This window comes from Epinephelus fuscoguttatus, linkage group LG12, assembly GCF_011397635.1.
Source record: "Epinephelus fuscoguttatus linkage group LG12, E.fuscoguttatus.final_Chr_v1".
In the NCBI taxonomy this organism is placed as follows: Eukaryota; Metazoa; Chordata; class Actinopteri; order Perciformes; family Serranidae; genus Epinephelus; species Epinephelus fuscoguttatus.
The window spans coordinates 1667271-1692199 of NC_064763.1; the positions used below are offsets into that span (position 1 = coordinate 1667271).

Genomic DNA, 24929 nt, shown 5'->3' on the forward strand with positions numbered 1-24929 from the left:
TCCACAATTGGATAAAATATATGAAATAAACGACAAAACAATAAATGATAAGATACAGGAAGATATTAAAAAATGGTCCACAGTGGGGTTAGACTTCAGTTCAAAGATTGAGGCAGTGAAAATGAACCTGCTGCCAAGGTTGTTGTACCTTTTTCTGTCCAGATTCACAGTTTTCACTGTGGAACAAACAATTATCAAGATTTATATGGGCTGGAGCAAGACCAAGGGTTAGATTTAAAACACTTAAAACTGACAAAGAACATGGAGGTCTAGCAGTTCCAAATCTAAGGGAATACTATTATGCCGCCCAGATGAAATACCTTGTCTACTGGTGCTCCCCGGAGTACCAAGCTACGTGGAAGCACATTGAATTGAACATGGCTAACTTTCAACCTCAAGCCAGTTTAGGGGGGAAAAAACATACAGACCACAAGGGAGAGAATTTAATCTTGGAGAATGCATTAAATAATTGGTATGAGATTGTTAAAAAATATAAATTAGAAGGAGACAGTAAACTTCTAATTTGGCCTTCTCAAACATCTCAGTTTAGTCCCGGACAAACTGACATCACATTCGCAAGGTGGAAAGATAAGGGGATTACAGCGATGTGTACACTCCTAGAGGGGAAAACTTTCAAATCCTTTGAAAAACTCAAAAGAGAATTTGACTTAGATAATGGTGACCTGTTCAGATACTTACAGCTAGGACATTTCTATGAGACAGAAATCAAAAGAGGAATTTCTGCAGAAGGAAACAAAGTGATTGAATTATTTATTAATGCATATAAATGTACACCTGTAAAGATTGTCTCTAAGTTGTATAAAGGTCTACAAAAACATAATGGAAATAACTCATTGTATGTGAAATCGAAATGGGAACTAGAACTGAACATTAAACTGTCCGAGACTGATTGGCATTCTATGTGCAGAACTCAACAGACCTCCACCAGCTCTAAAAGATGGAGGGAGTTTGGATGGAAGAATTTAATTCGCTTCTTCATCACACCACACATCAAAAATAAACAATTAGGTGAACAGCAGCAATGCTGGAGACATTGCGGGCAGATGAGTGCCAATCACACACGTCTTTTGGTCTTGTGTAAAACTGCAGGGGTTCTGGGACAGAGTGGTTCAGATTATGGAAGAAATTTTTACATACAAGATACCCAGGGACCCCCAGATAATGTACCTGGGTTTGACCCCAGAAGGAATTGTTCAAAAGAAGGACCTGTACCTTTTCAAAATACTGGCCTTGGCATGTAAAAAGGCCATAACAAGAAACTGGCTGAAAAATGACCCTCCAAGCCCAGGACAGTGGCTGGGTATTGTGGAGGAGATTTACTAGATGGAAAGACTGACTTATTATCTCAGAATAAAAGCAGCGACCCTGGATCGACAGTGGCACAAATGGACTGTGTATCAGAAAAAAGAAGGGTCAAATACTTAACAGACCTAATGGACAGCGGAAAAAGCCACAATAAGAGTAGTGTGTCTCACTTCCATTTTTTTTTTTTTCATATAGTTTTAGTTTATTCTCCTTTTTTTATTCTACCTTCATTGTTTACCTTCCCAAGTTGCCACTGCATTGTTGTGCAATTGACTTTGTTCATGTAAGGGGTGAAAAAAAGGTAAAAAAAAAAGCAAAATAAAAAGTTTCCAAAAAAAGAAAAGGCAGCCTCTCCGTTGCACTATTAGCTGCAGGGAAAGCTGAGAACCTGAGCGAACTGGGCACAGAATTTTTGAAGTAAAACAGACTGAGCAGAGAGTTATTTTCTTCATCACAGATTTGGTTTAAGTTGGTTAATGCTGCAGTGTGTTGGTCAGACAGTCTTGTTTGTTACCTTCACTGCCGATCGCTGCTCCACTCCATTAACGTTTGCCTCTGGGTGATGGCGTAGAAATTAGTCACAATGTCTTTTCATGTTTGTCTCACGAATGTAATTATTTGGACATTAAATTCGGACAAACTTGTAAATGCTGCCTTTAGGGAAGAAGCATTACAAATTAACTCCAGCGTGTCCCCCGTAGACTGTCCGGGTGCTGCAGTGCCATCACAGTTGAGCTCCATCACTTTTGTTCTGTCAGCATCATATTATTTATAAACATTTAGATAATCAATCATTAACATTTGTGAATCGATGCCCAATCATCAACGTCTGTATTGCGATGCATCTAAGAGTTGATTTTCTCCCCGGTTTCCACTGCTTGTTACACAATCATTGTTTAAAAGTTGAACAGTTAAACAAGATTAGGACTATATGGAATAGTCAAAATAATTCAATCAATCAATCAATCAATCAATCAATTTTATTTATAAAGCCCAATATCACAAATCACAATTTGCCTCACAGGGCTTTACAGCATACGACATCCCTCTGTCCTTAGGACCCTTGCAGCGGATAAGGAAAAACTCCCCCCCCCCCCAAAAAAACCTTTAACAGGGGGAAAAAAACGGTAGAAACCTCAGGAAGAGCAACTGAGGAGGGATCCCTCTTCCAGGACAGACATGCAATAGATGTCGTACAGAGCAGATCAACATAATAAATTAACAGTAATCCGTATGACACAATGAGACAGGAAGAGAGAGAGAGAGAGAGAGAGAGAGAGAGAGAGAGAGACAGAGACAGAGACAGAGACAAAGACAGAGAGAGATGCAGGACAGACGGTAACGGTAATAGCTTACAACAACATTAATGAAAGTAATAATATTATAATTATGATTCTGGCTATTCTGGTACAATATGTTGAAAGTATATATTAATATTAAAAATTAAGTTCCATGTCTTTTCCTACACACTTTTCCCTGACATTGATGGAAAACATCATGAGGTCAAGGAAAATATAAAAGAGAATTCATAAGGAAATGACAATCATGGGGCTAATACCCCTTTCTGACAATCAAGGGCTGGTTTAGCTTGGTTCAGCCTGTCAGCCCAGCACAGCAGGGATTTGCTTCTCCATTATAACAGGGCTACCCACTTGAAGGTGTGTCTTTAACTTGTGACGGCTTACCTTGAGTGGTGATGTTTAAAAACTTTGGGTTATCCATGGTTTAAGTAAGATTCTTCACAATAAAAGTCCCCAGTTATGTAGAAGTAAAGTAAAATAAGTAAATGATGGGTTTTCTATTGCAGTTACTTAACATGACTTACACAGCTGAAAGCAAATATGAAACAGTAAAATAAAGCAGATATCTAAAGTAAAAACGAAGCACTGGAGGGAAACTAATCTCCAAACCAGATTTGGTTAGAAGCCACCAATGTACTGAGAGCTGAACACACAGAGACTTTTAAAAAGCCCTTCTCTCTGGTCTTCTGTAGACATAGGTGAGTAGAGTCTCGCAACAGGCTTGTTTGAGGGGGAAAGGAGGGTCATTGGGGGTTGACTGCTGTCGGCGGGCTGTCACCGCTATCCGCTTGGATGCAGGCGGCCGGCTTTCAGTCTTACAGAGAAAATCAATCTCTGGAGCGATTCAGCGTGGCACTGTCAATCTTAACTGATAATAGAAACAAAAATTGGTGTGCCATAGCTTGACTTAGCTTGGCCAAAAGAGACAGTGGAAGGGACTCATAGAAGAAATCGACAACATTTTCAATGGGCTCCATAATTTTGCAACCGTTTATGTTATCGATATGGCCTGCTGTGGTGAAGCTGCAATGTTCCAAATCTGGATTGATAAAAGCACATCTGAGACACTTGACCCAGTGTGTTACTACCCTATTGTTTTATGCAGGCTGTATAAATGTAGACAACCCTGTGAAAAAAATGGTGATCTCTCCTTAGCATTTAGAGAATTCCACCAGCTCTTATCATGGCTGCCACTGAGATACTTTGGGTCATTTCACTCAGGCAGGAAAGAAAAAAAAAAAGACTTTTAGACTGCAGCCTAAGAGTGTACAGCCATGCTAGGAGACTTGCCTTGTTGGGGGTAGCTGTTGTCCCATTGTGCCACCAGGAGGTCCTGATGAGTCAATGTCTTCTACTGGGGAGGTGCACACTGGCTTACTGGAGGCAAACTCCATGGCATACTGGAGGACATCTGCCAGAGGAAACCTCTTGGGGCCTGAGCCATAACTCAGATACCTGAGAGAGAACAGAGAGAGAGAGAGAGTGAGAGTCAAAGAGATGCAGGGAAGTCAAAGGAGAGAGTATCAAAAAGAGGGCATAGTGACAGATGAAGAAAGAGAGGGAATTGCCAGAATGAGAAATAACTCTTGGTGGCTGTCTCAAGAGCTTTGTTGACCTTGGCTCAACAAAAAGTGATTGGTCTTCAAGTAGTACCTCTCCAGTCGCTGTTGAAGCAGTGTCAGATGCTCTTTTAGCCTCTTGATCTCCTCCCTCTTGATCCGAGTTATTTCTCTGTTCCTATCCATGTACCTAACAACACAAAGAGCACAGCAAAAGTTTCATTCTATAAGGGATTTAGGATTCATGTTATTTAATGCAGAGAAAAACAGTGTAGAATCTATAATACTATTTCTATTACCTGTCCATGTAGAGGACAGAGGGGAACTCTAGCTTGTTGTGGATCTTCTCAGGTCGTCCCAGTGCTTGGTTAAACTCAAATCTTGACAGTTCAAAGGTCAACACAGGAGGGAGTTCTGTGAACCAGTGCTGAAACAAAGTTGGATGTTAACCTTGAGATTCAGCCTCCTATTGTGTCACAATATAGAGTTTGGTATTGGTAAGATATTTTCCTGAAGAATCATTGTTTTTCACAGATCCTCAACAAAGTTTTGTTTGCAATATCACCATCTGAGAAATTTTTTTTTGGTTGTTGATGCAAATTTGAGCTGCATTTCAACATGGTATGGATGCATTACTAATGAGATAACCAAATCTTTGATTACATAAGTCATTTCATACCTTCATTAACAACATCATGATCAGTTTCATTTACATTTATATTTTTGTAAGATATATCCAGGATGTCAAACTGACTCAGCAGCAAAAACAAGTTAAAAATATAGTCCCAAGTGGCAATTTCAGGGTTCAAGCCAGCATGGACCTTTAAAATTGAAGGCTGGGTAGGAACAAGGCTTTTCACAATTTAGGATGCCTGCATAAAGATTATCAACAGGCCTTATGTCCAAATGCACGTCCAAATCTCTATCGGGCCATGCTTTTCTCTGGAAACAGTTGCTTCCTATTAGTCAACTGCATTTAATTTTCTGAACATGCTTTCATGGCTTAGTTAAAAAAGTCCAGTAAGTTTGGTAATGTTTGGAAAACCTAGGGCTGTAGTCTCTTGGTCAACTAGTCGATTATTTGGTCGATACGCTCTCATCCAACCAAATTCTCATTGGTCAAATAATCGCTGTGTTACTTTCATAAGGAGAAAAGTGCTACATCAATAACTTTCCAGGATTAATCCATTATTTCCTGCGGCAGGAGAGACAGGCTAAGTTACTTGTGAAAATGGGGGTGTATTCAAAACACCCTCGTTGTTGACAGAAAGTTGAACTCGCAGGGCGTCGGTGGCTTAGTGGTAGAGCAGGCGCCCCATGTACAAGGCTGTTGCCACAGTGGCCCGGGTTCGACTCCGGCCTGTGGCCCTTTGCTGCATGTCACTCCATCTCTCTCTCTCTCCCCCTTTCACGCTCATCTGTCCTATCGATTAAAGGCTTAAAAATGCCCCAAAAAATATCTTAAAAAAAAAAAAAAGAAAAGAAAGTTGAACTCGCACACCCTGACACTCAGCGTTGTGGTGACACAGACCTCCTGTCTTTCGCCGTATACTGACACCGTGAAGACACTAAAGCCTCCACTAAAATAGCATTTTAAGTCTAGTGTGTGATATATCCTTTAGGGATTTATACTTGGGGATTTATCCTGGCTTCATATGAACATAGGAAATCACCGCTCATCGCTAGGCTAAATCATACAATGTAAAATGCCATAGGCTGGCGCTAATAACGTTAGCATGCTGTATTTGCTTGGAAAACGTGTTTAGTGTAAGACAGTTGTTTTGTTGGCGAATCTTGTGAGTTGTAATGGAGCCAAATTGTGTGCCGTTACCTTTGTTACATGTTGCTGTTGTCCCTGGTTTTATATGAGAAGAGGAAAAGATCGCTAGGCTAGGCTAATTTATACAATGTAAAATGCCATAGACCTGTGCTAATAATGTTAGCATGCTGTACTGTGGGGGAAATGTGTCCAGATAAAGATAAGTGTTTCTCTGTCAATGCTGCAAGTTATACTGAAGCTAATTTGCGTACTTGTGTTTGAAATTGTCTCTGTTAAGCCATATTTAATGTGTATTTTGAATCAACTAAACCTTACAGCACTTAACAGTGCTCCACCACCGACTAGCGTTTTGGAGGTGTCAATGCAGAGTGACACAGACACACCACCGCAGAAGTAAAAATAATGTGCAGATTTTTTTTTCCCATGACTAATCGATTAGTCGAAGATTATGTATGACTTTAGTCGACCAAGATTTCTTTGGTTGAATACAGCCCTAGAAAAAACGTCATTGATTAACTGACAAATTTTGCGTAATGCCATTGCACTTGTTTGGAACTGGTGGCACCCCCTACTGCCCGATTTCAAAATTATTTTACAACATACTGCATATACTACGTTGCGAAAAACTGTTACTGCTGTTATTTAGTGAAACCAAATAAAGGAATGATGTCAACAAAATTCAAATAAACACAAGAAGTTTGTGCTCTAGAGAAAGGATCAGCACTCAGTGAATAACCTCCTAAGTCCTATGATAAGCTATTATGGCGAGGCTTAACTAGACAGACCAGTGAGCAGTGATAACTAACATGTCTTTGGGGTCATCGGGTGGGAACCTCGTTTCACCAGTGTTTTGTCTAGTTGGTCCCACAACACCTCCAGGAGGCCAGTGACAGTGATCTCTGGCGTCCCAGAGACACTCCCCTAATGCCAGGTCTCACTGCTCCCCGCACCAACCCAATAACCTTCTTTACCTTATTTACGCATGGCTTTCTCAGCCCAAACAGCACTGCCACCTTCAACCGAACCCAGGCTCCGTACATGCGAGCTCCAGGTAGAAACAGTGCTGATACTACCTTTCCTAGCACATTCACCATGCTCTACTTCACATGCTACATAGCATAACTCCAATATAAACTAAAGTAAAAGGAGATAGATTAACTCACAGGATCAGCAAAAACACTCACCTTACAGCATGGTCTCAAACAAAAGGGATTCAAATAGGCCACTCCCACACTTAAATAACCTTCCTCTTCCTGGATTTTCTCCTGAGAGGATTGATTGGTGGATCTCCCCACCTGACCTCAAGGAGTTATGTACCCCGCTTAGTAGTTCCCCCTGCTGGCCTCCAACTGACATTATTTCTTCTCTTATAGATAAACTGGCTAGCTCTAGCTGCTTCATCTGACATTTCCTTCACTGTCTTCCTCAAACTCTGTCCCCGTACTCCGATTTCCCCCAGGAGCGAGACAGCTGATCTTGCTATGAATCCCCCACACCCAGCTCAATGAAATAAACTATCCATTGACTCACTGGCCACAACACTATGTCAAGCCTCTGCTCGGTACAAACTATTTCCTGGGGAACAACAAGCTTTCCCCCTAAATCTACTTGCATTTCCCAATCACAAGCACCTTCTAGGCGGCCACACCCTTGCCTCCTTACTAACTTATCCCTTCTGTATTTCTCGCCCTCACGGACAAACTGAATTGCTAAACACCCATTCTTAACACCGTCTGAATTTGCCTGTCTTTGTTTCCCTTCGATGCCTGCAGTTAAACATTTCAACACCTGGTTATGTCACCATGTATATCGGCCTTGTGACAAGCTAACTTTACAGCCTGACAAAATATGCTTTAAGGTTGCGGTACCTGAACACAATGGGCATGATGGGTCCCCATCTACCCACAGTTTTAGGTTCTGGGGGGTTGGTAACACATCGTATGTAGCCCCTACCAGGAATCTAATACGATTCTCCTCCATAATCCACAGGTCCCTCCAACTAATTTTCCTCTTCTCTACACTTTCCCAATTCAACCACTGTCCCTATTTAGTCTGGGCCACTACTTTGCACCCCTTAATATCTCCTCCTGTCTACGTATCTGTTCCACGACCAGCTTTCTTTTATCCATGAGACCTGCTTTATTCCATATCGGTTTGCCTGAGCCAAGCCCCAGGCCTCCCCGGCCAAACTGAACATTACCTACAATCTCTGCATGCCTAAAAGCTACCTCTGCCTCCTGAACTGCCAATCTTGGATTCCACTTCCTCTCCTTGGTTGGATTTGGAACCACACTCCTAACTACCATGTCCTTACTCCCAGATAACAAGAGCACTGTCCTGACCTTGGTACATTTAAATTCCTCTGTTAAACTAGATACTGGCAGCTGAAGTATCCCTTTTCCATACAATGCAACACTACTTAGGCACCTAGGAGCTCCCAACCACTTCCTAATATAAGAGCTAACCGACCTTTCAATTCTCTCCACAACGGATACTGGAATTTCATAAACTGACAATGGCCACATTAACCTAGGATACAGCCCAAATTGCAAACACCACAACTTCAACTTTCCTGGAAGTTCTGATTTATCTATTCTATCCAATCATTCAGCCACATCTTTTCTAAATTTCACCACCTGTTCCTTATCATTCAACTCTACATTGAACCACCTACCTAAGCTCTTAACAGACTTTTCCCTAATTGTTGGGATTTCCTCATCATCTATGAAAAACTTCCTATCACTTAACTTCCCTCTACATATCGAGATGCTTCTAGACTTACTAGGCTTGATTTTCATGCTGGCCCACTTGAGGTTCTTATTTACCTTCTCTAGTAGCCTCGTTGTACATGGCATTGTTGTGGTCACCAGTGTCATGTCATCCATGTAAGCCCTAACTGGTGGAAGATGCAACCCGTTCTGCCGTCTCTCCCCACCTACCACCCACTTAGAAGCCCTGATGATTACTTCCATCGCTATACTAAATGCTAATGGAAAAATTGTAGACCCAAAAAAGAAAAGAAAAGCAAAAGAACTGATGAAAGTATCTATAAAGACCTGAACCAGTGAGGCCTATTATGGTCTGCAACAGGAATTTAACTACTTTTGACTTGGTCTTCACTTGGTCTCGATTGCTTTTGGACTTTGTCTTGAATGGTCTTGGACTTGACTTGAACTATTAAGTTGGTCTTGACTACAGCCCTGTGTCAAATATTTATGATTTCACACTTATCACCTCTGCTTACCATTACAAAAGCCTGTATTTCTATATGATGTGGATGGAGTGTCACTTCCGTTCTTTGTTTTTCCCCGTTCTTTTTTTTCCCCGAGGGGAAATTCAATTTTTTCACTCCGTTATCAATTACACACAGGTACAAACGGGCCCTATACATGCACTAAGTGGAAAGATGTCGGAGTGAGGGGCCTGCCATGGACAGGCACCCCGAGCGGCTGGGGGGTTCGGTGCCTTGCTGAAGGGCACCTCGGCAGTGCCCAGGACGTGAACTGGCACCTCTCCAGCTACCAGTCCACGCTCCGTATTTGGTCCGGATGGGGACTTGAACAGTAGACCCTCCGGTTCCCAACCCAAGTCCCTATGGACTAAGCTACTGCTGACCCTTCTGTCTCAAATGCTCCTTCCCTCCCTTGTCATGTCTGGTGCTTTCCCAAAGTGCTGGGTGCAATATTCATTTGTGTACTGGCCTAGAAATTAGCTGCTCCCAACTGCTGTGGGACAGGAAAGGCAAGGCTATTGTTAACCAAAGGTCAAACCCAGAAACCCAAATGTTTCAAAAGTTTGAGCTGAATGTTAACTTGGGCTTGGGGGGGGGGGGTCCGTGTCGGGTGGTGGGTGGGTGGGCCCTCCTGCCCCGCCTGTCTGGGGCGTGTCTCTGGCTCTCATCGCACTGGCAGCTCTTCTCTACAATCGGGCTTTCCCCCTCCACCAAGACTCTCACATTTTTGGTGTCCAGTATAGACTTCTCTTTTGTTTTTGTTTTTCAGTACAGTATAGTAGACATGTATATGTTTATTTTTGATAATCTCCATGGAGCACAACCACCTCAAGGCCACAATACATCAGTTACACTGCCTGTTTCTCCTCTGTTTTTTTTTTTGTTTGTTTGTTTGTTTTTCCTCCTTCTTCTCCGCATGCACTGTCACTATACAACTCAGGACTTAAGCACCTGCCCCCTCCCCCTTGCTTGTTTCCTTACTTCCCCCTTGACACACTTTGGTGTATCACGGCCCTCTCTGACTCATATTAGGAAGTTTTTCCAATAAAGGCTGTTAGGCTAGTCTCCAGGGAGGGTTGGTGACGGTCACAACCACGCATTATGGGTATAAAATACTTGACTGCAAGATTAACAGTGCATCAGTCTTCACAAGAAGCTTACACCCTTTTGTGGCGCTAAGCTATGAAGACCAATGCAGACGGGGGGGGGGGGAATTTATTATTGTAATCCACCTAAAACCAAAGATAGACACTTCAACCCCAAACTAGTCGAGCTGAAGCTGACAGTTCCCTCTGAAAAGCATACGTTGCGGCTCAACTCGTCTGTACAACAGCCCTGAGTTTTCAAGGTGTCTGTGTGTTTAAAGCTTGGAGCACTGAAATGAATCTTTGTGGGATGAAGTTCAGTTTTTCTCCTGCGTTGCTGTTTGAACTTTCAGATATCTGCCTTATTTTACTGTTACATGTTCACTTTCAGATGGATAGGATTCATGTTAAGTCACTGCAGACAGAAACTCAAGATTGCCTATTTGGTTGCCTAACAATAAAAGCTATGAAATAACAAAACGTGGGACTTTTGTCAATAATTTATAGGAAATTGAATAAATGCTGTTTTACAGCTGCTTATCTCAAGACAAAAGCGTCATATAATGGTAAGTGCGTGTGTGTTATATATTCTAAAGCTGTAACTTTACATTCTATTTTTTTTACATTTAGCAGCATTAAAGTTCATCACTTTGATGATCTAAATTCGGAGACCAAAAGTGACTTGAGGGTTGTTTTTTGTTGTTGTTGTTACATGAAACTTTTAAGTAGAAGTCCAGTACTTTGATATACAGTACAGGCCAAAAGTTTGGACATACCTTCTCATTCAATGCGTTTCCTTTATTTTCATGACTATTTACATTGTAGATTCTCACTGAAGGCATCAAAACTATGAATGAACACATGTGGAGTTATGTACTTAACAAAAAAAGGTGAAATAACTGAAAACATGTTTTATATTCTAGTTTCTTCAAAATAGCCACCCTTTGCTCTGATTACTGCTTTGCACACTCTTGGCATTCTCTCCATGAGCTTCAAGAGGTAGTCACCTGAAATGGTTTCCACTTCACAGGTGTGCCTTATCAGGGTTAATTAGTGGAATTTCTTGCTTTATCAATGGGGTTGGGACCATCAGTTGTGTTGTGCAGAAGTCAGGTTAATACACAGCAGACAGCCCTATTGGACAACTGTTAAAACTCATATTATGGCAAGAACCAATCAGCTAACTGAAGAAAAACGAGTGGCCATCATTACTTTAAGAAATGAAGGTCAGTCAGTCCAGAAAATTACAAAAACTTTAAATGTGTCCCCAAGTGGAGTCGCAAAAACCATCAAGCGCTACAACCAAACTGGCACACATGAGGACCGACCCAGGAAAGGAAGACCAAGAGTCACCTCTGCTTCTGAGGATAAGTTCATCCGAGTCACCAGCCTCAGAAATGGCAAGTTAACAGCAGCTCAGATCAGAGACCAGATGAATGCCACACAGAGTTCTAGCAGCAGACCCATCTCTAGAACAACTGTTAAGAGGAGACTGCGCGAATCAGGCCTTCATGGTCAAATAGCTGCTAGGAAACCACTGCTAAGGAGAGGCAACAAGCAGAAGAGATTTGTTTGGGCCAAGAAACACAAGGAATGGACATTAGACCAGTGGAAATCTGTGCTTTGGTCTGATGAGTCCAAATTTGAGATCTTTGGTTCCAACCGTGTCTTTGTGAGACGCAGAAAAGGTGAACGGATGGATTCCACATGCCTGGTTCCCACTGTGAAGCATGGAGGAGGAGGTGTGATGGTATGGGGGTGTTTTGCTGGTGACACTGTTGGGGATTTATTCAAAATTGAAGGCACACTGAACCAGCATGGCTACCACAGCATCCTGCAGCGACATGCCATCCCATCCGGTTTGCGTTTAGTTGGACGATCATTTATTTTTCAACAGGACAATGACCCCAAACACACCTCCAGGCTGTGTAAAGGCTATTTGACCAAGAAGGAGAGTGATGGAGTGCTGCGGCAGATGACCTGGCCTCCACAGTCACCGGACCTGAACCCAATCGAGATGGTTTGGGGTGAGCTGGACCGCAGAGTGAAGGCAAAGGGGCCAACAAGTGCTAAACACCTCTGGGAACTCCTTCAAGACTGTTGGAAAACCATTTCAGGTGACTACCTCTTGAAGCTCATGGAGAGAATGCCAAGAGTGTGCAAAGCAGTAATCAGAGCAAAGGGTGGCTATTTTGAAGAAACTAGAATATAAAACATGTTTTCAGTTATTTCACCTTTTTTTTGTTAAGTACATAACTCTACATGTGTTCATTCATAGTTTTGATGCCTTCAGTGAGAATCTATAATGTAAATAGTCATGAAAATAAAGAAAACGCATTGAATGAGAAGGTGTGTCCAAACTTTTGGCCTGTACTATATATATACATACATACACACATACATATACATATATATATACATATACACATACATACAGTACAGGCCAAAAGTTTGGACACACCTTCTCATTCAATGCGTTTTCTTTATTTTCATGACTATTTACATTATAGATTCTCACTGAAGGCATCAAAACTATGAATGAACACATGTAGAGTTATGTACTTAACAAAAAAAAGGTGAAATAACTGAAAACATGTTATATATTCTAGTTTCTTCAAAATAGCCACCCTTTGCTCTGATTACTGCTTTGCACACTCTTGGCATTCTCTCCATGAGCTTCAAGAGGTAGTCACCTGAAATGGTTTCCACTTCACAGGTGTGCCTTATCAGGGTTAATTAGTGGAATTTCTTGCTTTATCGGTTGGGACCATCAGTTGTGTTGCAGAAGTCAGGTTAATACACGACAGCCCTATTGGACAACTGTTAAAATTCATATTATGGCAAGAACCAATCAGCTAACTAAAGAAAAACGAGTGGCCATCATTACTTTAAGAAATGAAGGTCAGTCAGTCCGGAAAATTGCAAAAACTTTAAATGTGTCCCCAAGCGGAGTCGCAAAAACCATCAAGCGCTACAACGAAACTGGCACACATGAGGACCGACCCAGGAAAGGAAGACCAAGAGTCACCTCTGCTTCTGAGGATAAGTTCATCCGAGTCACCAGCCTCAGAAATGGCAAGTTAACAGCAGCTCAGATCAGAGACCAGATGAATGCCACACAGAGTTCTAGCAGCAGACCCATCTCTAGAACAACTGTTAAGAGGAGACTGCGCGAATCAGGCCTTCATGGTCAAATAGCTGCTAGGAAACCACTGCTAAGGAGAGGCAACAAGCAGAAGAGATTTGTTTGGGCCAAGAAACACAAGGAATGGACATTAGACCAGTGGAAATCTGTGCTTTGGTCTGATGAGTCCAAATTTGAGATCTTTGGTTCCAACCGCCGTGTCTTTGTGAGACGCAGAAAAGGTGAACGGATGGATTCCACATGCCTGGTTCCCACTGTGAAGCATGGAGGAGGAGGTGTGATGGTGTGGGGGTGTTTTGCTGGTGACACTGTTGGGGATTTATTCAAAATTGAAGGCACACTGAACCAGCATGGCTACCACAGCATCCTGCAGCGACATGCCATCCCATCCGGTTTGCGTTTAGTTGGACGATCATTTATTTTTCAACAGGACAATGACCCCAAACACACCTCCAGGCTGTGTAAGGGCTATTTGACCAAGAAGGAGAGTGATGGAGTGCTGCGGCAGATGACCTGGCCTCCACAGTCACCGGACATGAACCCAATCGAGAAGGTTTGGGGTGAGCTGGACCGCAGAGTGAAGGCAAAGGGGCCAACAAGTGCTAAACACCTCTGGGAACTCCTTCAAGACTGTTGGAAAACCATTTCAGGTGACTACCTCTTGAAGCTCATCGAGAGAATGCCAAGAGTGTGCAAAGCAGTAATCAGAGCAAAGGGTGGCTATTTTGAAGAAACTAGAATATAAAACATGTTTTCAGTTATTTCACCTTTTTTTGTAAAGTACATAACTCCACATGTGTTCGTCCATAGTTTTGATGCCTTCAGTGAGAATCTACAATGTTAATAGTCATGAAAATAAAGAAAACGCATTGAATGAGAAGGTGTGTCCAAACTTTTGGCCTGTACTGTATACACGTACATATATACATATATATACACATATATACACATATACACAACAAGAATAAATGAATGAATGAAAATGAAAGTAAAGAAGTTGCATATAACGAGTCATTTTGCTTTCACTATAACCATGCTGGTATGCTGAACAAGATCTGAATGATGAGTACATATTTCACACAGAATCTGAATCTGCACACTGCCTTTGAATCGTCCCCCTCTTGAAGTCGAATCTTTTAATCCTCTCTCTTTGTACAAATCTTTATTGTATTCTTTAAATATTTCGCCCACTTGTTAGCAAAACAGTTAAAGAACCTCCATTAATCACGCAATTTACATGTGAAAAGTCTCAGTGACTGGCCGTCACCTGTATGCAGCGAAGGAGAGGGGCAGAGGGAGCGGAGCTGTGGAAACATCCTGCAGTCCGACATACTATCATGCATTTAAATAAGTTATTAGACGGATATTTATAGAGAAAGGCGATTTTTAGAGAGCAAGCCCAAATAAGCAACTCCACTTAACAAGCCCAAAAAAACGCAACCCACGACTACCAATATTTGTAAGTGACTTTACAAAAAACAAGCCCAAAGTTGTGGCTAATAGTAGCGCTCTATGATCTTCGATCCAGCAGTACGTCATCCAAATGAAAACAAGTGGTACACACTTGCACGCACGCACTACACTGTTGTTTTGCGCGCAGCATTGTCATCTCCTCATTTCGTTTGTGTTAGTGGAATTATTAACCAGACTCTTGCACGTCCACGCCAACCCCCCCGCCCCCCCAAAACTCCTCGGATCTACACGATTCCCACAAGTCACTCAAATTGACATGAAAAAAGCGAGTCTCCAAAAAGCGAGCTGTTTGCATCCCTGTGTACTGTTTTCGTTTTAACAGTACACAGTACTGATCCCACACTCTACGCTTTCTGTTGTTTTCTTTGCCGTCTCCTCTTTTTGTCTCTTGCTCTTTTCTTGTCCCTCTTCCCCATTTTGCAAACCGCACTACATCCAATTTACAGCTGTGTAGGCTATCAACAGCAAAAGTAACATACGCGCTTGTGCAACAGTATCAACAGTATTGCCTCGAGGCTTTTTAGTAATCATATTAAGTTCAGCCCGACTGTTATCACAAGGAAAAACTGCACGTTCTCAAGTTTGAGAGTTTGTTAAGAAATAAATTGGAAAAATATTAAGGGCATGTATGTGACTATAAAAAGAAGTTAATAATGTCTAATAATGTTTGCAGGCAGGGACTCAAAATTCTCCAACACATACAAGCTGTAACTCCCATGTTAATCCCTAATGACTATTGGTTACTGCTCATGGACCTCTTGCTTGTTGTCTGAGGATAAAAACACTCATTTATTTTGTAGAACTTCTAAGAATGTTCATCAGTATTTCCTGAGCAGTTCAATGAAGACAGCTTTTGTAATACTGCTTTGACACTGACCTCTTGTCCGGACCTGGCAGAGTTCTCTGCCGAGTGCAGGGACTCAATCTCGCCCTCAATCATTGCTGCCTCAAGACATTCATGGAGATCCTTGAAGCCGTTCACTTGTAGTGGGTACTGTCCAAACATCTCTGTGTTTTCAAATTTTTTACCTGTGAAAATCCACATTAAAATAGACAGATAAGCAGCCATAGCCATGTTTTTTTTACCTAACTGAAAGAGAGGTGACAGAAGCCAGATGTGACAGAGTAGGAAAGCAAAGAGCATAAAAGAAAAAGCAATAAGCCATTTGATATACGTTTGCATCTAAGCCGACTTTCACTTGTTCAGCAGTCACCCACTCATCATTAAACAGCAGCCCACACCTCCTTGATGACAAGCCCCCCCAAAAAAGAGAGAGAGAGAGAGAGAGAGAGAGAGAGAGAGAGAAGAGTTGCTAGCAGACATGCAGATGAGGCTGTAAGGTCATTTTATGAGCAGCAGACTCCACTGACCCAGCTTTTGGAGGATGTGGGCCAGTACTGTCATGCATAATAAGCACAACGCCAATCAGCCATCATGGTTTTTCAATCATTAATGCAACCGCTCTCCTCTTTCACATGGACCACATCTTATTAAGATAAGGTCACCTTTTATTACTGGGGGCAAGGATTTGGTTACTTTGTGGCTGCTGCAATCAGACCATACTAACACTTTATCTCTGTGATTATTTAACAACCCTCACTTTCTCACTGTACTGGTTTTAATCTAACACTTAATCTCACCTTCAAGGACACCCACAGCAAGGAAGCGGCCATAGAAGAGCTCCACCATGGGGTTCTTTGGCTTCTCACCCTCCCTAAAAGAAAAAAAAAAAAAAGGCCAAAGTTTTTTGATTCATTTGATACTCTGCTTCAAAATGTAATGGCCAATAACACCAACAAGCGCTTAGCTACTGTATATCCATTTCTTTCATGGTGACCTCTGGATAGACAGAGAGCTGTTACCTGTCCTCTTCAGCCTTCATCTGGAAGGCATCCTCCAGCCAGTCCAACAGCTTGTGGGTGAACTCGCTCACATCCTGCTGCGGAGAAAAGAAAAGTCATACAAAGTGACCAATTAAAGGACTGCCTTTGGGACATGGATGTCACAGAGACAAACACACACACACCCCAGAATGATCACTTATTACGACTTACTATTTAAAACACTTCATCACGCACTGACGAGTAGTGCACCTTCACTGTTTATGTGAATGTGTTTTAAATATTAAGGTGTTTGGTAAGTGCTGAGCATAGGACTGGATAAAGGAGACTTTTACTTTGTTTTGGTGTTGAAAATAAGGACCCTTTTTAATGACTTTAGTTGTTCTTTTATCTCAGCCATGTTAGGACATTACATACCTTGACATGTTTCAGCAGAAACTTCCGCCTTCCTCAGAAGTGTCACTTGGTGGTGGTCCTGGAGAGGCGGCAGACAGACAGCAGGTGGCCTGATCGTCCTGTCAGTGTTGTCAGCTGATTGACAGATCAGCTGATAAAGACACGTCACAACCACCACCAAGTGACATTTCTGAGGAAGGCGGAAGTTTCCGTTGAAAATCTCCCTGTAAAATCCAGAATTGAATTTAAAATCCTGGGTCTCAGCAGTTAGCATTGCGGCTTAGCTTAGCGAATACAAATGAAGTCTATAGGGGGTCAGTAGCCTACTCGTAAAAGTGAACAAATAAACATTACAGAAACCCTGAAGCTGGCATTTCTGCACGTACATTTAAAATAAACATGTTTAAACATTAATTCGAAAAACGAGAGTCCTTTTTAGTTGTTTTAGAAGAAGTTTGATACACAGAAGTACAGTGTGTTTACGTCCTGCACTGTGATCCGCGGAGGGATACACCGGTGAGCAGGCACAGGCACAGACGTAGCCTGTAGACAAAACTCAGTTGTTTATTTAGCCTAACAATATCTCCGGACTATAGTAGCTGCAATGGACGACTGTGAACGTGATTTTGAAGAGTTTCTTGTAGTGGACACAGATCCAGAGTCATACCTGTTTGAGCCGGAGTATACAGATGAGGAACTCCAGGTGTTGGATGCTGAGTGGGCGAGAAGAGAGGCTGAATCCTCCTAGGCAGCGGAACAGCAAGGGGCCGAGGGGAGACGGAGGTCAGGGGAGGATTGGTGGTGTAGCTGCGGGCCTTGCCAACCTACGCCTACGGAGGTGGAATCATTTTGCTGCACAGAATGGCATTCGTTGCTACCATTGTTGGGGAGGCTAGAGATATATCATCATCATCAGGAGGAAAACGGCTGCAGAGAGTGCATCACAAGGAGTGAAAACTTTGCAGCAATCACTAATCCTGCCGTGACTGAAACATTTTTTCATGTTCCTAAGATAAACTCGAAGAAATGCCCCAGACCTGCAGGAGCTGATGGACAGCTTTCAGCCGAGTGAGTAATATTGCTTTATAATGCACATTTTCGTCTCTTTCTTTGCTTTTACCAAGTAACCTAGCGTACCTGTCCCAGAGCCAGCTGCAGCTGTTGCTCACCGGTGTATCCCTCCGCGCAGGGCGTAAACACACTGTAGTTCCGTGTATTAAACTAAAATGACTAAAAAGGACTCTCGTTTTTCGAATTAATGTTTAAACATGTTTATTTTAAATGCACGTGCAGAAATGCCAGCTTCAATTCAATTCAATTTTATTTATAAAGCCCAATATCACAAATCACAATTTGCCTCACAGGGCTTTACAGCATACGACATCCCTCTGTCCTTATGACCCTTGCAGCAGATAAGGAAAAACTCCCCAAAAAAAACCCCTTTAACGGGGAAAAAAAACGGTAGAAACCTCAGGAAGAGCAACTGAGGAGGGATCCCTCTTCCGTGACGTGCAATAGATGTCGTACAGAACAGATCAGCATAACAAATTAACAGTAATCCACATGACACAATGAGACAGAGAAAGAGAGAGAGAGAGAGAGAGAGAGAGAGAGAGAGATGCAGGTAATGACAGTAGCTTACAACAACATTATTGAAAGTAATAATATTATAGTTATAGTTCTGGCTACTGCGGTACAATATGTTGAAAGTATGTATTAATATCTGACAGTATACAAGTGTGACAATAGTCATATGTGTATAATAACAGTAGAAGTATGACTAATGACTAATGATGGCAGCAGCAGCAGGAGGCATCTGGCAGGACCACGGCAGCAGCACAACCACACACGTCACGCTGTCCAGGCACCGCTGCGATATGAGTTAATCTGAGAGACAGTGGAGCACAAAGGCTCCGGAGAAGAAGCCAAGTTAGTGACATCCAGAATGGATGGATGGATTTTGGAGACTTTAGGGACCACGAGTAACCCTGCGTTCTCAGAGCGCAGAGTTCTGGCGGGATAATAAGGCACTATGAGCTCTCTAAGATATGATGGAGCTTGACCATTTAGAGCTTTATAAGTTAACAGTAGGATTTTAAATTCAATTCTGGATTTTACAGGGAGCCAGTGCAGCGAAGCTAAAACAGGAGAAATATGATCTCGTTTCTTAGTTCCTGTTAGTACATGTGCTGCTGCATTCTGAATTAGCTGGAGAGTTTTTAAGGACTTACTAGAGCTACCTGATAATAGAGAGTTACAGTAATCCAGCCTTGAGGTAACAAAAGCGTGGACCAATTTTTCTGCATCTTTTCGGGTCAGGATAGGCCTAATTTTCGCAATATTACGCAGATGAAAAAATGCAGTCCGTGAGGTTTGTTTTAAATGAGAATTAAAAGACAAATCTTGATCAAATATTACTCCGAGGTTTCTTACGGTAGTGCTAGAGGCCAGAGCAATGCCATCAAGAGAAACTATGTCATCAGATAAAGAGTCTCTGAGTTGTTTGGGGCCAAGAACAATAACTTCAGTTTTGTCTGAGTTTAACATCAGGAAATTGGTGCTCATCCAGGTTTTTATGTCTTTAAGGCAGTTATGGTGTTTAGTTAATTGATTACTTTCTTCTGGCTTCATCGATAAATACAACTGTGTATCATCCGCATAACAATGGAAATTTATAGAGTGATTTCTAATGTGATTTCAGGGTTTCTGTAACATTTATTTGTTCACTTTTACGAGTCGGCTACTGACCCCCTATAGACTTCAATTGTATTCGCTAAGCTAAGCTGCCATGCTAACTGCTGAGACCCAGCCACTGGACACACAGACACTATAAAGATATCGATCATGTTGTCTCAATATGAAAATGATAGAGAAAGGGCATAACTCCCAAATCGTCGGCGTATTCCTTTAAGACTAGACTTAAGACTTTCCTCTTTGATAAAGCTGATAGTTAGGGCCGGCTCAGGCTTACCTTGTACCAGCCCCTAGTTAGGACCTCCTATAATACACCAGGCACCTTCTCTCCTTCTCTCTTTCTCTCTCTCTCATGTCCTGTTACTGTATCTTGCTTACTCGGCCATTCTGCATGTCACTAACTCGGCTTCTTCTCCAGAGCCCTTGTGTTCCACTGTCTCGCAGGTTAACATATATCGCAGCAGTGCCTGGACAGTGTGACGTGTGTGGTTGTGCTGCTGCCGTGGTCCTGCCAGATGCCTACTGCTGCTGTTATCATTAGTCATACTTCTGTTATTTTACACATGATTATTATCACACATGTATACTATCAGATATTAATATATACTTTCAACATATTGTACCAGAATAGCCGGAATTATAATTATAATATTATTACTTTCATTAATGTTGTTGTAAGCTACTATCATTACCGTCTGTCCTGCATCTCTCTCTGTCTCTGTCTCTCTCTCTGTCTCTCTTTCTGTCTCGTGTCATACAGATTACCGTTAAAGTTGGATTTTGGGGAGTTTTTCCTTATCCACTGCGAGGGTCCTAAGGACAGAGGGATGTCGTATGCTGTAAAGCCCTGTGAGGCAAACTGTGATTTGTGATATTGGGCTTTATAAATAAAATTGATTGATTGATTGATTGATTGATTGATTGACTGACTAATACACAGAGTAGTGATATGACTGATGAGTACAGAGAGCAGAAGCCTGACCTCAGTTAACCTCTACAGAGACACTGGCTTCATACAAATACTTATGCATACAGAACAGATCAGTTCTGTGTATTGACACGTGTATGTCACATTACAGGATATATGCTAATTCCTAGTCAATATTAGTTTTTGCTAGTTAAGTAGAGTCAGAAGAACAACAATGAAACTGTGCAGTCATGCCTGAGGGTGAAAGGACTAGGCACAAGAAAGGGATAAAGGCTTTTAACATATGTGCAAACAGCAGAGAAGTTCCTCTTTTCTTTTGGACAAAAGAGGAGTGACATACACACAGATGTTTCAACAGGAACTATTCACATTTCATAACTGGGACAGTATCGGCCACACTGACTGAAATATGCATGTACTTGGGCTGTGCATTATCATATTGCTAACAACAAAACCGGTATAATTTGTAATATGATATGAAAAGTTCTTATCGTGAGACTCGATACTTGCTGACATATTGACATCACATTGTTACGCACAGCAACAACAAGCATGGCTGAAAGCAAAATTATTACAAACTCTGTGGTGGTTTCAAAAAGAGAAGCAGCTTCAGTAGTGTGGAATAAACTGTGGCATCCTGAATGTTTTATGAACAGTGCCAGACTTCTCAGACTCTTTTAGTGACTTACCACTCAGAGGGAACTCATTCAGCGGCTTCTCTAGTAGCAGCACAGTGTCTCTCTCGCCTCTCTCGCTGTGCACACACGGAGTCGATGTCGTCAAGAGATTTAGTCATAAACCTTTGGTAATATAAACCTAATTGGTGATCGCGGCTTGACAAAAATCTATACACATATGTGAATGTGCGAAAGTTATGGTAGCGTAACAGCCTGTCACAGGTTACAGCGTGATGATTGGAGGAAAAATGGCAGAGCATAAAGATCCAGATGGAAAAAAACACAACTCAATTACTTAGGATGTTGCTAGAAGAGAAGGAAATCACCTTTTGATTTACATATATATAGATCCCAGGGGACACTTTTTTTTGTATTTGGGAAATGTTTAAAGGTGTAATTTGTGGTAGATTTTATTTTGTTGTACTTCAAATATTGTTATGATTTGGGCTGGGTATCGTTTGGGTTTTTTCCGATACCGGTGCTGAACCGATACTTTTAAAACAGTACCGGTGCTTAAGCGGTGCCTGAACCGATACCTCAAAATATGAGTTTTTTATGGAGGTTGAAAAGTGGCACAAATGGCCCACCTTTCAGAAGTGTGTGAGTATTTTGTATAATAGTTTAAAATTATAATAAAATCTATGTTTTTATTTATTTATTGCTGAGGAAAATTAGAAATACCTAGAAATAAATAGGTATATGAACCCTATTAACAGTGTTAAAATATAATAAAAGATTTTTAACAAATTAACATTACAATAATATTAACTCTATTAAAGTCCAGTCTCTGTAGGCAGCCCAGGCTCCGCAAATGGCAACAAAAACATTTGGGTCCAGGCTGTACCTACAGAGAGGCAGTTAGAGCTACAGGCTACAATGAGGTTCAACACAGAGTTCGAATGATGTTTTTCCAAACAACTTCTTATGTCAGGGCTTCAGGACACTTGGATCACTACTGACGTGCAGTATGGAGATATTTTGTGATTTCAATTATGTGCTTTTGGACATTTGAATCTGAAGCGTCCGTCCATTCGGTGGAGGTTTGTTGCTAAGTTACTTCCTCTCCCCTTGGATCTCCACAAGTGTTGTGAGGACTCTGAAACTTCACCTGAGCCTCCATCAGCATGAGGGTGAGTAGATAATGGGTGAATTTTCGTGTTGGATGCACTGTCTCTTCAACAGGTGTGTAAATTCAGGGTAACTAGCAGCTATCGCTCGTTCACGTGACAGAGTCATGGACGATGAGGGGGGTGGGGTGAGCTAATATTGTTGAACGTAAACAGAAGTGATGCCTTTAAATAATAATATACACTCCACAAATGAAGGAATGAATGATTCCAATAGAGGGAAACATAGCATTAAAAAAAAAAAAGCACGGAAAGGAGGCACCGTAATGTGTGTTTTGTTTCGGTCCGATAGGTATCAGTTGTACAGGTACCGGTTCCATATAAGCACCGATTTTCGGTACACAACCCTAGTTATGACCCAGGTCATTATGTTTTGGTATTGTTATCCTTATATTTGTCTGCAGTGATCTATGAGATGTTTTCTCTACTCCTCTCAGAGTGGGTGTATGTGTTGAAGTGTGATTGGTTGTTGCAAGGCAGGTGGTGAGTGCTGATTGGGCTGTCCGAAGAAGATTGCTGTCACCGGATTGCCACTGTGAGACAGGGAATTTTTAAACCATTGGCTGACAGAAACTCCTCCCTCCTTTTTCACTCTTCCACAACCAACAAAGCCAAAATTAGACTGTGTTTGTGCTATTGTTTGTGAGTACTTGCAGCAGTTTTTCAGTAAGAGTGAGCAGCCCTTTTTGTTTCGCATTGCCATGTTCTTTTCTCTTGTTGAGCCTGAGCAAGGTGAAGAGGTGAGTGAGGTTGATGTAAGTGTCCCTGACTCATTGTTATCTGTTTCTCGTTGTGATTTAGTGTCAGAGCAAAGAGCCGATCCTTCCTTGAGCCAGCTGTTTGATGTTGTTTTCTCCACTGAGAATGGGAGAAGTACTGCCAGTGGCTGTCTGCTGCAGGATGGCCTTCTGGTGAGGAAATGGTTGCCACATGGTGAGGATTTCAATTTTTCAGATTGTGGTTCCTGAGAAGTTTCGTAGCAAGGTTCTTAAAACTTCACACAACCAGCTTGGACATCTGGGTGTACGTAAAAACGTATAACTACATTCTAAGGTATTTCTTTTTGCCTCGTTTAAAGAGAGATGTGTCATATTTTATTAAATCATGTCACACATGTCAGATGACAGGAAAACCCAATCAGGCTGTAAGTCCTGCTCTGCTTTGCACCATTCCAGTGATTGCCCAGCCGTTTGAGCACTTAATTGTTGATTGTGTTGGTTCTCTGCCTCAGTCCAAATCTGGTAGTAGCTACCTGCTTACAGTGATGTGTCAAAGCACATCTGTTACCCAGCCGCATATCCTTTGCGTTCCATCACAGCAAAGTCAGTGGTTAAAGCGTTAACGCAGTTCATTTCCATTTTCGGAATACCAAAAGTTATCCAGAGTGACCAGGGCTCAAATCTCTCATCCAACCTCTTCGCTCAGGTGTTGAAACGGTTGAAGGTCCAGCATAACAGGTCTTCTGCTTATCATGCACAGAGTAAGGGAGCTCTTCAGAGGTTCCATCAAACACTTAAGTCTCTGTTCCGTGGTTAATGTGTTGAATTGCGTCAGGACTGGGAGGAAGGGTTGCCACGGCTTCTGTTGGCTGCCAGGGAAGTTGTGCAGGACAGTACCGGTTTCAGCCCTAACGAGCTTGTTTTTGGCCATACAGTCCGCAGACTGCTCGCACTGCTACACAACAAATCTGATTGAGCATGTAAATGGGTTCCGGCATCGGTTGTATTCAGCTGGGGAGATGGCTAGGGAAAAGTTGTCTTCTGCTCAGGGAGAGATGAAGCGGTTGTATGACTGGAAGGCAAAACAGTGTGTGTTTAGTCCTGGTGATCAGGTCCTTGCCTTGCTGCCCTTTGTTAATTCGCCATTTCAGGCTAGGTTTTCTGGTCCTTTTACAGTGTTACGTCAGGTGTCTGACCAAAATTATAATCTGTCCACCCCAAACCGTAGGAAAGCCACTCAACTCTGCCATGTTAACTTGCTGAAGCCATACTATGCTTGTGAGATTAACCTACTGTCAGCAGCAGCAGCAGTTGGGGGTCAGTTTTCTGGTGGGGAGGACGATGGGGTTACAGCACCGGATGAGAGCTTGTTGCGTGGCCAGCTGAGGAATTCTGAGACACTGCGTAAACTTGAGTCCTTGTTTGGTCATCTGTCTGAGGAAAGAAGCGCTGAGTTGTCTGCTCTCATTTACAGCTATCCAGGTTTGTTTGGTGATACGCCGGGTTGAACTCGTCTGGTAGAGCACGACATAGAGGTGGGTGATGCGCAGCCCATTCATCAGCGGTTTTATCGTGTTTCAGAGGAGAAGCGCAGGGTGATGGACTCAGAGATTCAGTGTATGTGTTGTGGTCTTGGTTTGTGTTA

General features: G+C 42.2%; 1 protein-coding gene across 10 annotated transcripts in view; it reads right to left on the bottom strand.

Annotated features, from left to right (window-relative positions):
• usp25 (ubiquitin specific peptidase 25) overlaps window positions 1-24929 on the bottom strand; it is a 256799-nt gene that overhangs the window by 123614 nt on the left and 108256 nt on the right. For 9 of the 10 annotated variants that reach the window (XR_007450541.1, XR_007450543.1, XR_007450542.1 and 6 more), the window contains 6 exons: window positions 16765-16841; window positions 16543-16616; window positions 15779-15930; window positions 4486-4613; window positions 4281-4376; window positions 3918-4082 (listed from right to left, as the gene is read on the bottom strand). Coding sequence is in view for 7 of the 10 variants with exons in the window: in XM_049591477.1 (XP_049447434.1) it covers window positions 3918-4082; window positions 4281-4376; window positions 4486-4613; window positions 15779-15930; window positions 16543-16616; window positions 16765-16841 (692 nt within the window). In the remaining 3 variants the exon portion in view is untranslated. The remainder of the gene's footprint in view (window positions 1-3917; window positions 4083-4280; window positions 4377-4485; window positions 4614-15778; window positions 15931-16542; window positions 16617-16764; window positions 16842-24929) is intronic. The other variant, XM_049591475.1, reaches the window with a different exon arrangement.